The sequence below is a fragment of the Aythya fuligula genome, chromosome 5 (assembly GCF_009819795.1).
Source record: "Aythya fuligula isolate bAytFul2 chromosome 5, bAytFul2.pri, whole genome shotgun sequence".
NCBI lineage: Eukaryota > Metazoa > Chordata > Aves > Anseriformes > Anatidae > Aythya > Aythya fuligula.
Window position 1 is genome coordinate 9,056,439 of NC_045563.1, and position 16,319 is coordinate 9,072,757.

The following is a 16,319-nucleotide window of genomic DNA, read 5'->3' on the forward strand; positions in this document are numbered from 1 at the left end:
TGTCAAGTTGTAGAAGCTTGTTTCACAACTGGCGCTCTGGATGGTGGCAGCTGAAGTCGCAAAGGACAAAGTAAATTTTGGACCTGAGGTGCCATTTCACTCAGAAGAGAGAGCCTTTGAGGGCAGGGTTGAAGCCTGGCTGTGCCACAAACGAGAAACCTTGAGCAGTCTGCAGCCCATGGTATTTGTTTTATCTGAGACAAGATTGTTGTGTGGAGCCTGGAGCCAGGGTCTGCGTATGAATCTGCATCAGATCCGCATTTAGATCCGTGTCTGAAATGAGATAGCTGTAGTCCCAAAGGGATTTTTTATTTCTTATTGTTTTACAACCCCAAATCTCCAGAGCAGGGAGGCTTGTGAAGGATGCACGTCTAATGCCAGCTTTCTATTAAAACTTTCACTAATTATTTTGAAAATGTACTTCTGACCTGCCGTGGATTATTTTATTTTTCTGCTTTGAAAACTTTATATGTCTTCCTTCCTTTTCCCACAATACCAGGATAGTGCTGACTATTTTGGAAATTTTCTTTGTTCGCATTTGGTCTTCGGAATGCAAACAACGCCTGCATCCGATATCCTGCTCCATTTTTGCTGGGCTGAAAACATTGCTAATAAAAGGGGGTAGGCGCTCCCCATGCCTTGCTGTGCAGGGCAGAGAGGCAGGTCAAACTGCAGGCTGAGCATCCAGAAGGTGAGGAGGTGGCTGGCGGATTGGTGTCCTGGAACTGAGAGTCGAAGCCAGACCTCCCCTGCTCTGCCACAGACTTCCTCCTATACGATCATCTCGGATAAGGCTATTTTTATTTCTCGGTGCCCCAGTTCCCTATCTGTAACGTGGCGATAACGGCACTTCCCTACTTCACAGGGATGTTGTGAGGACAAATGCAGCTCAGACCGTGAGGCTCTTGGATGCTGTGGTAACTGGGGGCACAGATGGAAGAAGGGAAATGTTCCGCATAAAAGCTTTCTGTTCTTTAAGCCCAGCGGTAGGTTACAGCCCTGATGCGAGTGGTTTCCACTCAAGTCATGACTGGTGCCATGTCTTTTCCCTGAATGTTTCCTTGCTCAAACACTGTGTGCGTACCAGCAAAACACTTAATGTCCTTACTAAAAGCTATTGTTTGCACCATTGGCTGCAGGCTCTGAGAGCCTGGGCAAGACTTGATACTTGTATTTGCTCTTGTGGGCTACTCAGGGGGACTGAATGGAGTGAGTGCTTCTGGCAGCAGCCACCCGGTGTATGTCACAGGCTGACTCATGTGCTGGAAGGAGTTAAAAATAGGTGTGAATGGATTTTCACTTGTGAAATTCAAACGAATCTAGTGGTTCCTATGAGCAAGAAGTGGACTGCAGTCTGACCAGAATAAAGCAATTTTCCTTGACATAACTGGTTAAATTTCATAGAAACCACTTCCTTTGTGTTGCCACTGACAACATAACATTCCTTACCGTTTGATTTCAAGTGGTGCTTTATTACCCAGATGTACATGCAAACACGCTTTCTTCCGAAGAATTTCTGTCCAAAGACACCACAGAGGAGTGCAGTACTTCTGTTTTTAACATAGACTTCATTGTGCTTGGTTTTGTGTAGTACAAGCAGGTAAGAGAGAGGAAGCCTGTCTGCTCACCATGTCCAAAAAGGAGGCTGCAGTGAGTTGAGTATTTATTCAATCAAATCTTGTACACGCCAATTGCAGTGTTTTTAGGGGTGCTTCTTGCGCCAGGAAGCGGGAATGTGCTTCGTTTACTGCTTGCTCTGCGAAACCTGGGGCTCATGTCTTCTTCCTTGTTCACCTGCTTTGATAAGTTCTATATTTAGTTGTCTCTGCCCATCCACTTGAACAGGACAAAAATAATTTTGGTGTAATCCATCCTCTCCTTCCTTTCCTCTCCACCTCTTCCCTCCCCTTTCCTTTCCTGCTGCTGGATCCAGGGCATTCAGCTGTTTGGAAAGTGGTGGATTTTCTGTTTGTTTTGCTCTGTTACAAGAAGGGCTCGGGAGCAGGAAAACACATTTATGCCTTGCAATAAAATTGTTGTGAAGAGTATGCAAACTATCAGAAACACTTCCTCCTCTGCTACAACGCTTGCCGAGGGGTCAGAGTGTGTGCAGAGCGCGTGGAGGGAGGTGGAGCAGGGAGGTTGGGAAACGGCTTGCATGTGGCATACATCTGTCTGACAAAAAGCCAACCGTGCCAGGGGAGAAACGCACAAACAAATAGTGCTTCAGCGCTGAACTCTGAGGCTGAACCTAAAGTTTGCACAGGAGCAAATCTGCCGATAAGCTTCCGATGGACCTTGACTCCTGTTGTGCAAGCGCTGTGTAGTATTTACCTCAGGAGAGGAGGATCTGCACCTTGTTTGTGCTGTGTGGGGCATCTTCTGCATCCCACCACTGATGTACCCCATTGCAGTGTCTGTCGCAAATCAGCCCTGGCCAAACCCCCCAGCACTATTTAAGTGCCTCACCCCTTGACTTCATTAAGCTCCAAATTAGTTGAGCATATTCGTTAACCTAGCTTTGGTTGTTGACTGGTTTTTATCTGCAAATTGGATAAAGGGTGTCCACTGAACCTACCAAAATGTTTGCCGCCTGTGTTATCGGAAATATTATGGCTTCCACTGTTAAGCTGATAGTGATTTGAGGGAAACTGTATTGTTTTGGTGAAGCTGCTTTGGGATGCAGCCTGCCAAGTTTTTTTGTGTCTTGAGCTGAGCGTTCAGTGTGGTGTTGTTCTGAAGGGGCACATTGTCTGGGGATGGAGGGGGAGTGTTTGTTCCCACAAAAAAAAAAGTGTGTGCATATATATATATATAAACACTTTTTGTAACTTAAGCAGTTTTTAGTTTATAATAAAGGTGGTGAGGAACAGAAAGATTGAGGAAAAAACCCTGAATTGATACCGAGTAGAGAATTCCAGTTGTTTCTTGTGGAAATTTTTCATTCAGGATCTGCTTTTCAAAAGGCTGTGAGAAACTTCGTACTTGCTTCTTTTTGCACTTGTAGAATTACCACAGGACAGGAGGTGGGAAGACTTGTGTTTGTGAGCCATCCCTGATAAAGTATCCCGAGTCGTCGTCCTCTCGCGTGCCAGCTACGGCCCAGGAGCCATGGCTGAGGCCTCTGGGGCCTGAAGGGCCTGTGGTGGCACGGGGCTCTGAGGTAACTGCCCCGGGGCCGTCGGTTGTTGGCTCATGGGGTGACATCTGCCATGACTTCTACATGGTGGGCTTCTACCTAGGAGCCTAAATCTGGGTTTGAACCCCCCAGGCTCTGAATTTTCTGACAGGACATGCTGCTCTTGTCCACCTTTGTGCAGCGGGGTCCGATCGCACCCGGCCCCCCACTCTGTGCTGCTTCTTGAGAGAAGGTCGCTTGAGTTTCTAGGAATGTTAATTCCTCACTTTCACGAGCACAAATATACGTTGGGAGCGTTTAAAAGGGAGCGGGCCCTGAACTGAAAGTGCACTTCTTATGCTTCAAGGCATAGCGTAATCCTTTTAGTAGTTGGGATTGCCGGGATTGTAGTGGGCAGGCCAGGATGCCTTGCAGACATCTGCTTTGCTGTCTATTGAGTCAAGTCAATATCCTCAAAACTGTAATTTTCACTGTAATGACGGATTACGCTTGTCACAGCGCATAGCATTTTGTCGTGCGCGCTTAATAAAAGAAAACAGATTCTAATGCTGCTTATTTCTGAAGTCAAATACATCTGAACTAAAGCTCAGCGCACGCAAGACAAACTACGCTTTAATTTTTACAATTGTCTGATGGGACTTTGCGATTTATTTGTTGTTACTTCCTTAATGATGCTGCAGTCAGAGGCACTGTTTTGCTAAATGTTGTGTAAAAAGTAAATTGTAGCACAGCAGATGTTGGTATTTGGATGGATGTCGGTGCAATGGGGGGACAGCAACAGTCATCTCTGTCAGCTGTCTTCAGACTCCACAGGCCTGCTGTGTGGTTACTTTGGTGTGTAAAAACAGCTCGTTTTGCAACTGGGAAGTTTGGCATTACATTTGGCACGGGGCCACGGAGCTGGGTGAACGCAAGTGTTTATCCAGCGATTTTCACAAAATTGGTAACTTGGAGAAAATGTTTATTAAACTTCCGCACAAAGGGAGGGGGGAGTGCTGGCTGCATCCCTTTCCTTCTTAAAAGGAATCGGCGCTTGTAATGCTGGAATCTTTTTTCAATTATTTTGACTTCCCCCACCCTTGTCTGGTTTTGGCTGCTGTTTTTATCCTTTTAAGCCTTTTTGCAGCTTACTGTGTATAATTTCCTTTTTAAAGATTAAAACAAGCATACCTAATGAAATACAAAGTATGTAGAGTGCAGTAGCTGCTCTTCTCCCCATCCTGTGTTTTGTCATGAGCTAGGTGCAAAGAATTGAGGACTACAGATGAAGCTGCTTAATTATCCTCCTCCCCCCGACCCCTCCTTTTTGTAGAAATCCTACTGAAAGCATGGAACGTGAGCCCTGAGCTGCAGAGCAGCTGATTTTTGTATGATAAATTACTGTAGGTTTTACCTTTTGGTTAACTACAAGAATCCCCAAAGGCCATCAAGAATTTTTCACAGAACTGCCGTCAATATTGGACATATTTCTGTATGAAAACAGCAATTTGGGCTGCATTTTTAATAGTGGGGGCAGGGGAGAACGGTAGTTTTGCAAAGCAACAGCAGTTTTAATCAGGTTTTATGCCTTAAATTGGGAACCTTGTGATTTAGGGTTCATAACTGTATCATAACACAGATATTTAGTTTGGATTAATTTTTCTAATCCACTTCAATCTTTTATTGCCCTTTGATTAAATAATAAGATGCCTTTATTGTTTGAGAAGGCTGCTTTTTTTTGGAAAAGGGACAATGATTAAAGTAGGAAATTGGTATTCTCTGGCGAGGGGAGGAAAAGCATGCAGGGAAGAATATTTTCAAACTAATGATAGGGACCCATTAATGGATAATGCTTAATTATGAAGTTGAACTGTGCTTTTACTACCAAATATGACATCAGTATACTACTTGGGGGCCCTTTGTTCTTCTTTTTTTGGTGGTGTTACCTGTAGCTTCCAAGCTCTGCCCACGCTTGGCTTTGTGTAGAAAACCATAATATTCAAGAAGCTCTGTCCACTGCAAAAATAATTTTTGTGTTCAGTGGATAAACGAAAATTGCAGATTACCTACTGCAAGTGCACTGTGGCTGCTGATTGGAAACCTTTTTTGTCTCTTGGGTTGATAATGAAATTGTAATCCCAATCTTAATTTTTTATTTTCTTGGGGGAGAGGAAGGGGAGGAATAACTGCAATAAAACATCAATTTGGAAATAATCTGAACTTCAGAGCATCCACAACCAGGAGGGTGGGCTGGGGCTTCAGTAGCCACGTCTCAGCCCATCCACACCCCCCATCTGCAGCTGTGGCCTCTATCGTCCTGCTTTCTTCCAGCTCCCATCCCACCCTGCAGGCAGCAGCAAGGGTTTCCAGGGTGGCCTTGCTTGGCCTGGCCCCTGCAGCAGCACAGGAGCCCCTGGCAGCTGCCACATGAGGTGATGGCATCGGGTCAGGGACTTGTGGAAGAAAATGCTGCATCCGTGGCATGCGCTAAGCATCAAACTGCAAAGTGGAGTTTGCATGCGGGCTTTGCTGTACATCTGCCTTCCTCTGTGGAAGTCCCCGAGGCATGAATGTTGCCCCAGGTGACCTTCTTCAGGAATGCTACCCTAGGTGACCTTTGTTTTTTTTGTTGTTGTTTTTAATGCAAGTTTTAAGCTTTATTTATTGCTTAGTAGGGTAGGAATTGAACTACAGAGAGAGTGGAGTGTGCATGGCCATGGGATGGGGCTTTTTGGGATTCAGGTGGTTGAGGGGATGTGTGGTGAGGAGCAGTTGTGCGGTGCCTTGTGCCTGACAGATCAAGTGCAAAGGAAAAGTGGGGCCGATGCAGCAGGCCTGCCCTCAGAAACCCCACTGGGCAGGTGCCAGGTTTGCCCACAGAACCTGGTGTGAGTTTAGGGCTGCTGGGGGGCAATGTTTGCTTGTCCCAGGGAGTAGAAGTTTTAAGGGGAGGCTCAAATTTTTGCCTCGTTTTCCCAAAATGATAGGACGCTACAGGCTGGAAAGCATCCTTCACACTGTCACATCTGCTTTCTGCTTTTGTGTGGTGTATACCTTCTATTTTTCTATTTTAATGCTTCTGTTTAATGTACAGTAGTCTTAACATACCAAGATGCCTTTGCAACATGAAAATCAATTCATGATAACGCTATCAAGGTAGGAGGGTCTTTATTCAGCTGCATCAGTTATCTTTCATTCCTCCTTCAGTAAGAAACAGGTTTTTGTGTAAATGGATGGAGTGCATCTCTCCTGGAGCTTGGAGGTGTTAGGAAGAGGTATTATGAGCTTATTGGAATAGATGGCTTTGGGGTTTAAAAACTATAGTCATGTTAATATGTTTTAGTAGTACGTATGTACATTTCATATCAGAAGCAATGGATTACTACTGAAATCCAGCAGGAATTTTTCTGTTTGATTATACTCAGACTCAATGTTTTTACTGTGCATTGTAAACTAAAATAACTTTAAGAGTGTCAAACGTGACAGAAATGTGTCTGTCTGAGCCTGTGACCCTGGTGCAGCAGCAGAGTGGGACTTAACTGCACAGCGATGGCAAATCTCAGCCCAGGCACGGAGCTGGCTTGCTGGGTGGATCTCTTCAGGACTGTTAGAAATCCGTACCATTGAAGTACAGCATTGAAGGATAGGTGAGATGCCACACTTCCAGCTGTACATTCAGGCTGCTGGCACTTCTGCAGCTGTACTGAGTTTTGGGGTGCCTCGAAGCAACCTTTTTGTTCCCCTGATGCCAGGCAGGCTGTCCTCTCTTTGCTCTTGCTCAGCAGGGAGGACCCTTGGCAAGGTTTCTTACTCCTGAGTTACTCGGCGGAGCTTAGCACCAGGGCTCGGATGAGTGTTTGCTCTCGTGTTACCCATTGATGAAGTTGCTCTAATAAGCGTGCAGTATGCACTGAGGTTACTTTGCAAAATTCCTCTGAATTGAGCCAGGCACTCTGGCTGCTTATCTGAAGGAGACTTTCATTGCTGGGTTTGGGGTAGTGACTCAGTACAAGTTATCTTAGAATACTAAATTTGGAGGCGAAACCAGGAGGTTGCCATGATAACAAACGTTAGAACTCACTTTCTGGGAAGTGCTTGCAATTTTTCCTTTGATTGCCTTTAAATGGCTCAAGATAAATGAAACTTTTTATTAGAAGTAACTTGGTCTCACTGTGCTCTTCCAGGGTTTTGCAGGCTTGCTAGTAAGGAAATAAAGAAGGGAAATCCAGATTAGCCCTGGCCTTATAACCAGCTCCCCTGTTTTTATGTTGCTTATTTTTGCCATTGAAATATTTGCCTAGCTTGGCTCTTACGCATCTTTCTATGAAATATTTACCCAGTAACTCTTTGTGTAAATATGTTTTAAATTCTGCATTGATTTTTTTTTTTTCTTGGCACTTTTAAGAAATATCCTGATGCACAGTGTGGTCACACCATTACTGGCTGAGTTTTTATTGTGAGTGGCCTGAACTGACTCTGTGTATTTATTTATGTTGAGAATTAGGACTCAAAAACAGAAGCTAAGGCATAACAATACGATGTGTTAATTTCTTACCCTCCATAAAATGCTTATTTATAAAAGTCCAAGTTCAGCAGTCTAGTTTTTACAAATAGAGCTGCTTTTTTGTTGTGTTTTGTTTCAGACCGCCTCTGAAGTTGGTCCGTATTATCTGCTTTAGAAAAGCTGTTGTTTCCATAAATCTCTTCTGATGTCCTCTGGCTTTTTTCACCATTTCTTTACAATTCCCTGAGGTTTTGATCTGCTTTTGTACATGACACAATGATCCAGTAATGTGAGCCTGGAAGAGCGAGCCGGGGACTCGCCAGCCCTCGCTGCGGCTGATTTGTGCGCGGCTGCCTCCTGCCTCTACCCTCCCCTGTGCCTGTGTGTGCCCACCTCCAAGTTACCAGCTCGGCCTCCTGAACTTGGGAATCTTCATGATGAGCCTCCGCTGAGCACAGGTTTCATCTTCACAAAGCATAAATGCATCGTACAATCGCTCTCACCTGAGCCTTGTTTCTCCCAGCCTTTTTTAATGGGGCAGAGTTGAGGTTGTCCCCACTTGCACCACCCGTCAGTCTCTAGACAGGCTTTTGCTGAAGAACAAAACTGGCTGTGTCACGTTCACACAAGGCATGGCTTCAGATAAGTGCAGGAATTGTTGCTAAGGATGCTTGTGCTAAGAGATAAAATAAAGAAATCGGCTCTCGGGCGATGTATAGAAAAGTTCTTCCTTGTTCAGATGTACCAGGGTGTGGTGTGTTTGGTGGTTTTCTTTTTTTTTTTGTGCTTGGTATTTTTAGTTGAGATCATAAAATCTTTGGAGGATTATATCACACCCTTTTATAAATACATCCCGCGTGTTTAAGAGCCTGATTTACAGAAATGCTGATTGTATTAACTTGGCGTTGAGCTCAAGGAATAGTTGGAGGTACCTCCTTCCTCTAAGAGAAGGTATTTAAAAAGTCGCAGAGGCTTATTTGCCTAAGTGCCTCGTTAGCTGCTTGTGCTATTTTCCATCAAGTGTCAAGGTAGAAATTACTTGGGGAGAAATAATTGTTCCAAGCATGTTTAATTCAGCTCAGTGAATCTGACACATCCTCTGTCATTTTTATTTATTTATAAAAATGAGAGAGTTGGGCACCTGTCAAGAAGCAGAGGAATACGTGATGGCATTTTATGTTCGTTACAGGAGTCTCTTATTTTGTTGAAATCCTGTAGGTGCTTGTGAGCAGAAGAGATGTCTCTAATTGTGTTGGACACCTCATGGTGCATTTCAGTCCTTTAGCTCCCACCATGAAGTAATGGAGATGAAATTCACTCTGAGATTTTCAGCATAGCTTAAGAAATCGCTTTATATCTTCCTGTAATTTATGAAGCTATCCTTAAAACTGCTGTTTTTAATGAAACTTCATTTACATCTTCTCCCACTGGAGACAGCTGTAGGTTAGGACTAGCCTGACTAAGCTGTGCCAAAGGTAGGAGTAAGGAGTTTTTTTACATGCTGATTAATTCTCTTTCACTCCTCTGGGAATATCTGGTATTGCTTAAATTGATTGCTGTAAGCAATATGGCAACATTTTTGACCTTCTAAACTGAAATTAAGAAAAAAAAAAAAAAAAAAAAAAAGGTAAACCTCAGTGTTTCAGTTTTACATAACCATACAGTTGGAATACAATGATTTAAAAAAAAATAAATACAGAGTTGTCTTCTGTAGTGGTGTTGGCCGGTGATCTCAAACTCCAAACGCTTTGAAAGAGGTGAAATCAGAGTGTGGTAGCTGTCCATCCCCTGAGTGAAAGTAGTACTGGATGAGAATCTGCTTTTCTTTCCCCATAATCTGGCTTTTGATCTCTCCCATGGTCTAGCTACGTGAATCAGAGCATCCCTTTCTCGACGGCGTGAAGTGTTTGACTTCGGAGCTGTTGTGTAACAAAAGGCAGAGGTAGCTTCGGATACACCTATTTCTCTGCCCGGTGCGTGCGTAGCTTTGTGGGAAGCGATAAGTCAACGCTGTTTGTTGCTCTCTAAAGTTAATTTACAGATGTGTGATGCCAGGTGAAGGGAGGCTGCAGCTTGCTGGCTCGGAAGGCGCTCGGCTCTGAATACGGTGCGAAGATCTTCCTTTGTCAGGCTGAGCCTGAGCCCATTTAATCACTCCCCTTTGCCCCACCTCCAGCTTCCCTCTTGCTCCCCTCCCTCCCCAAATTCCCTGAAGATATGATAATTAAGCAGGTGCCGTATATCGGAGCTTTGTGCGAGCGTGAGAAACGGCCGCCGGTTCAGAATAGCAGGAGCCACGCCGGAGGAGAAGGAGGAGGAGGAGGAGGCATTTCTCCGTAACCTGTTGGCAGCGGCGTCAATCGCCGTCGCGCCTCTACCATCCATCCAGCTGCACGGCAAGCGGGTCGCCATAAAGCCGGGGGAGAGGATTTGCCGGGCCCTGAATTAGCTCCTTGTGCCGCCGGGGTCCCCGCCAGGGCGGTGAAAGGCGCGGAGCCGGGCGGCTGCAGACGGGCTGCTGACTCAGGCTTGACCTCCCCATTGGGGAGCACCCGGGGCTGCAGTCTGAGCCGCCTCATTGAGATGCAGGGCACGGGCGGCGCGTCCGCAGCTGTACGCTGGAGGCAAGGGCTGAGAACGCATCCAGAGTGACCAAAAAAAGAAATAATCAAAGAACTGGCCCCCTTCTGTACTCCTCTGAATAGGCAGACAGACCAGAGGTCCTCTGCTCTCCGCAAGCGTGTCGGGAAAGACATTAGCATGCCCTGCTTTTTTTTTTTTTTTTTTTTCCTTTTTCCTTTCCCCAAGCTACCTAAAACCTGGCACTGTTTCTAAATCTCTTGTTTTGACAGTTTGGGGAGGGAAGGGAAGAGTGCTGTACCAGCCTGGTAGAGGTCTGTGCAGCTATTAAAAAAAATAAAAATAAAAATTGAACTCAGATTTTTCATTTGGGTCAGCCTGGCAGTGCTTAATTGTTTAGTACCAAGTATTTATAGTCCAGAATTAGCTCTCTGTGCTTGGAAAGGGCTCCTTTCCCTTTCACTTTCTTCCGAGTGCTTTAGAAATGCAAAGGAGAATTTCAAGCCCTGTTGGTTTTTGTTGTTTTTTTTTTTTTTTTTTTTTCCTTCTGTTTTTCAAATCTGCTTTGGTTTGTAAGGCAGTGGGCACACATTTACTCGACCAGCAGAGACTAACTGCGAATCCACGCTCCGCTCTCCAGACGTGCCAGCGCGCATGAGATGGCAGCTTCCGAAAGCTTCGAGTCTTGAAGGAAGCTGGCATCTGTTTTGCCGAAGCCTTATTAGGCAGGCAGGATGCAGACCACTTTTCGCTGCCATTGAAGTTTTAGAAATGAGTCACTCTGCCTTGGACCAGTGGCACATTAGCGCTGCAGTTGGCATAACTTCGGCGTCTCGCTCGGATGGCTGAGTGCCGCACAATCAGGGCACGGAGCGTGTCCTCGGAGCGTGTGGGAACGTACCGAAGGCTTGCATAACTCAAAGCGCTGTAATATTTTGAGTGTTAACTTTAATTGTAATTAACGATGCCACTTCTGATGCTCAGAGCAGAAAGCACAACGCGTTATTTACCCATAGGTTTGCGGTAGCCGATGGAGCGCGTTTAATGTAACCGAGACCTCATTCTGGCTCCGTGCTGCTGGGCTTGTTCTGCTTACTTTGGGGCACAGGAAAGTTAACAGTTGGTCCAGCGCTCCTGTAAATGGCAGGGATGTCATTGGATGCGGACTTGGTTAACCTAATGATTTTTTTTTTTTTTAAACCATCAGTATGTATGAGTTGATTAAAAAAATAAGCAAAGTCTTCTTAAATATAGTCTGTTCTGAATTAAAGGGTGTGGTGTTGGCTTTGAATGAGCTTGATGCAGCAACAAGCATGCAGCAGTTGGTAAATAAAGATGGATTTTCTTTTGTTCTGCTGGTGCTTGCTGCTCATTATTCTCCACTTACCCCGTAAGCTTCCCAGGGAGTGGCAGCTGTTTCTGATGTTAGACACTCTATCAGTGGTAGACAGCTCCAGATTCGGTGAGATACTGTTGGGGAGAGGAGAGGAAAATAACCTAACCCCGCAGTATTGTAAATCCTCAGCAGAATTAACTTTTCATGAACCAGAAGAGTTTTGTGCTTAACTTTCCAAAATATGCAGGCATAAGGGTGCTCTGCAGCGTGTGTTATTGTGGAGAGCTTTTTTTGGCGTGAGATGGATTTACATTCTAAGTGTGTATTAAGTATTTTAATGTGCAGTGTGTGGGGGCAGACACAAAGCAATAAAGCGAAATCGGTCTATAACAATCTTCGTGTGTATTTGCAGCTATGTACAGTTTGGGAATCTTTGCAACTTGAAAGCAACTTGAAAATTGCTTTGAGTAAACAGAATGGTACATAAAGATTTTAAATAATAAAGGCAGCAAGTTATAGAGGAGCCTATTTGATTTCAGGATTTTATATGTAGGATTTATAACCCATGCTTTTGCTTTTCTGTCTCTGCAGTGTTAGCATTCTGTTACTGAAAACAAAGAAGGCTCTGCCAGGGCATTACACAAGCAATGAATCACAGAGGAAAAAATGTTTTGCTTTGTAAATTGTTCACTTTTCCATGGTGGATCATTATTATTATTATTATTATTTTAAGTGTTGTCTAATAGAATCTGCCACACATGCTTGTGTTTATTGTACTTTGTATATTTCTTCTAGAGAGACTACAGAACTAATAGCATTGGTGACTTCAAGCAACTTCTTGCTTGTGGTCCTTAAAAACAAAGCCTCCACAGGAACAAAAATCGCAGGGCAAGAATTGAAACAGCTCAGTTCACTCCTCAGGCATGACAGCTTATTGAGTATATCAGAGGAAGGAAAAGGTGTTAACGTTTTTCAATCAGCTTTGCCACAGCAGTTGCACGCGATTATTTTTGTCCGTATCGACAAACTTGTTTGGTGCTTAACATGCTTGTAATGGCCACCACAAACAACTTGATCCTTCTCACAGGTTGCAGGTAGTTTATAGTGTTTATAATGTTTTAGGTAATCATAGGAATGTAATCTAGTTTCTCAGAAATATATACTTCATACCTTTTCTTGATGACTTCTTGGTGAGTCTGCATTTCGGAACTTCTGTAGAAGAATGAGAATTTGCTCAGGCTTGAATAAAAGATTAGGCTTACAGACAACCAACCTGACTGCGATATCGCAAACGAGGCAGTGTCCTGCCACTTTGCTGCAAGATGCAGAAGCGTAACCTCAGCGTTACATAATAAAATGTATGCTGCAGATGCTGCAGTGTGCCTCACGCTGTCCTTGGCAAGAGCAATAATCAATAACGGGCAAGCTTGCCATGTTACCAGATTCATAAAGCTCCAAACATGGAAAAAAGAAGTTTAAAACTGTTACTTATTTGCAAATCAAAAAAGTGGATCAGGAACCAGAACCAGCTGAAGTAAGTGAAGGTCTGGGTAGAGTGGTCCTTGTAAAATGGTAATGAAGTCACTGGTCTCCTACACAGGAAGAGTGAGTGCTAAATGCTAACTAGTGAGTGTGGAGGAGGATGGGGTGTGTGTATGTATTCCGTGTGTGTGTATGGGATGAACCACTTTAAGGACTATGTGATTAATCCTGTTAGATGATGCATTTTTCAACACAGATCAGTGGAATAAAGCTGTAAGAAAGTATAAGAGCCAAAGAAAAGCCTCTAATAAAATATAAAATAGGATGAGGGAGAGGAGTGACAGTAGAGTGTTGTTTAAAATTATTCATACTTCACTGAAAATAATCAGATATTTTCAGAATATCTAAAAAGAAATAATATAAATCTCCTCTGTAAATACTGACTGGGAGGACGCAGCATAGATTAGGCGAGACTGTAACTTGCCCTTCTTCAGGTTTTTCCATCCAGTCTGGATTTAGTCATAAATGCAGGTATGAGAAGGGGAAGGAAGATGGTTCCCTGCTCTTCTGGGTTGGCTTAGTGCAAGAGAAGAAAATGCCAACGTGTCGGGTGTGCAGCAGTGAGTTCCAAACCAGCGATAGTCCCGACAGCTGCCTACCTGGCAAACCTCCCCGGTAAGCGCTGGGCTGAGCGCTGTGGGTTTTCTTATCCCTGTAGTTACATCTGTGGTGTAATAGTAATGAGATTGGAGTAATCTCCCTGATCTGGGCTGAGTTGGACTGATAATTTAAATGTGAAAGGCTTCATAATCTCCTGCTGATCCCAGAAAGTTTTCGGCTTTTAATTAAGGTCAGAGTTATGAAGACGACAACAAAACCTTCTACATTTACTGCCTTGCCTATAAATGCCGTGACATGCTGTAGGTGAGTCCTTCTGAAATTCCTGAAGTGACGGTGACATTTCTGTAAAGCTCTTCCAGGTCAGCATAACACTTGCAGCTACAACAGGCATCTTCAGAAGAAAGACTGTGTGGGTTTGGGCTCGTTGCTTTTATTCTCATCTTTCTTGCCTGTGTCATTGCACTGCTCTGTTTTATCAGAGCGAATGGATGTTATTTGAAGGGTAACTCGGTAGCTCTTAGCTTCCTGCTTTAGAGTAGAAAGTTAAAAGCCCAGCGAAGGGCTGGGCAGCTGGAAGCAATAACTGGGGGTGTGTGCTGTGGATGCTGGGGCTGTGCGTGATCCTGTGTGCTGGAGACACAAGTGTGAGGCTGAAGGGAGAAGATGCACAGCTGGCACAAAGCGGATTGAAACTGCACCCCAGAAGGAGGGGAGGTCTGCAGGGAGAGGAGCAGCTGCAGGGGAGTTCCTGGGGCAGCGCACACAGCACCTGGAGAGAAATTACCTGCGGAGGGAGGAACGCGAGCAGCAGGAGAAGGAGGTGTGAGCGGTGCTTGGAAGAAAGGGATGAGCAGCAGAAGGTTGCTGTGGCCAGCAAACCTTGGGAGCCTTTTATTCTCCCTGTTTTTGGCAGTCATTTGAAGGGCTGGTGGCAGGTGAGGCAGTGGGCGCTGGGCACCAGCCCTCCCAGTGCAGTCCCGTGGGGTGTTCAGACCTGCTCCTGCTGCAGACCCGAAAGACGCTTGGTTTCTAGGCTGCTCCCTCGTCCTCTTCCTGGTGTTGATCAAACAAACGAGCAAGAAACCACGCTGGAGGGAGGAGGGTGTAGCTGCTGCCCAGCCACGGGTGGTTTCTGCAGTGGCTGCTTCTCTTTAAATCGGTGGTGGGGATGGGCGAAGTTGAACCATGGCTCAAATATGAGCAGCATCTTGTGTGCGAAATGTGTCTGGTGCCCTGATTTGAGCAGCACCATAAGCAAGGCTTCTTTTATTCAGCCGAATAGAAGTGTCACTGCAGGACCTAGAGACCTGGAGATCACCAGAAAGGGAAACTGAGGCACATTGACAAAACCACCCAGAAGAGAGGCAGGTAGAACCCCAATCTTCCATCCCTGAAGCCCAATCGAGTAACTCCAATAAGTGTAAATGAAATTTTTATCAACATTTTTCTCCTTCTGGTGCTGGAGATTTAGAGCATGGCTGCAATAGTCACACGATCGGTACCTGCGCTGAGTTACTCAGATGAGCAGTAGCTTGGGATCAAGGGATGTTTTCTCTGAAAAAGCAAGGTGGAGAACACTTCTGAATAGACGTTTTTCTTCTTTGCAGTGGCTGTACATCACCGCGTGTTTTCCCTCTTCATATTGTGATATATCAGCTCGTGTTTCATGCTTGAGATGTTGTGAGAGGAGTGAGTGATGTTATGTAACTTAAGCAGAGAATTATCTTTTTATGTTCGGAAAGTGACTGTTGGTTTGATAAAGCAGTTGACTAATTAGTAAATTACCCATTGTTGTTTAAAATACTTGCGCTGCAAAATGTAAATGAAAAAAATTTCTCCACTTGTCAGTATGAAAAATGACAATAGCAAAAATAATACATAGGACATCTGCTCTGATTTTTTTAAAATTTAAAATGCATTTAAGGCAGATGTTGCGGAATTTGAATGGAGCGAGGAATAGATAGGAGAACAAAACATAGCTGTTTACCTTCTATGAAGTCCCGTTCTTATGGTTAGCATCGCTAACAATATCTGACTCAGTGCCTGTGTTTTTCCACTGTTTGTATCAGAATGAACTGAATGTTCTTAGAGCTGCTGCTATGTCAGGAGTTGGTTTCAATATTAAAAATACATATATTGGTGAGTCAGTATTTTGGGGTGTTCTCTGATGATCTCTCCCTCTTCCCATCCTTTTTCCAGGAGAATACATAAAAACATGGAGGCCGCGGTACTTTCTTTTGAAGAACGACGGCACCTTCATCGGCTACAAGGAGCGGCCGCAGGATGTTGACCAGCGGGAATCGCCTCTAAATAACTTCTCGGTAGCTCGTAAGTGCTTTTTACGTGCTCCCTCATCCAGTTGGGCCTTGGTGTCTTCTTGCAGTCACTGGGAATCTGCATCGGTAACGTTCAAATCTGCTCAGACTAATACATGTATATCTAAACACTAAATATGTTTCAGATCAAAACAAAACAAAAACAGCAGCAACAAAAAAAAACAAACACATTTCTTAGTAATGGATGTGATCTGTAGGTTTGATGCTCTGCTTTTTTTCAGTTTTCTACTAAAGTACTGTCTCTGGTTATGGAATCAAACGTGTTTATTGGTTAATGGTTTGTATGTCTGTTATTCAGCAAGTTGCTTTAAAGTGAAAATTAACCCAAGTGTGCAGTACTTG

The 16,319-nt window shown here is 44.4% G+C and overlaps 1 protein-coding gene across 1 annotated transcript in view; it reads left to right on the top strand.

Annotated features, from left to right (window-relative positions):
* The window catches only part of AKT1 (AKT serine/threonine kinase 1), a 72,233-nt gene that overhangs the window by 21,422 nt on the left and 34,492 nt on the right, over positions 1–16,319 (top strand). The window contains exon 3 of the mRNA XM_032188293.1: positions 15,841–15,969. Within this exon, the coding sequence (XP_032044184.1) occupies positions 15,841–15,969 (129 nt within the window). The remainder of the gene's footprint in view (positions 1–15,840; positions 15,970–16,319) is intronic.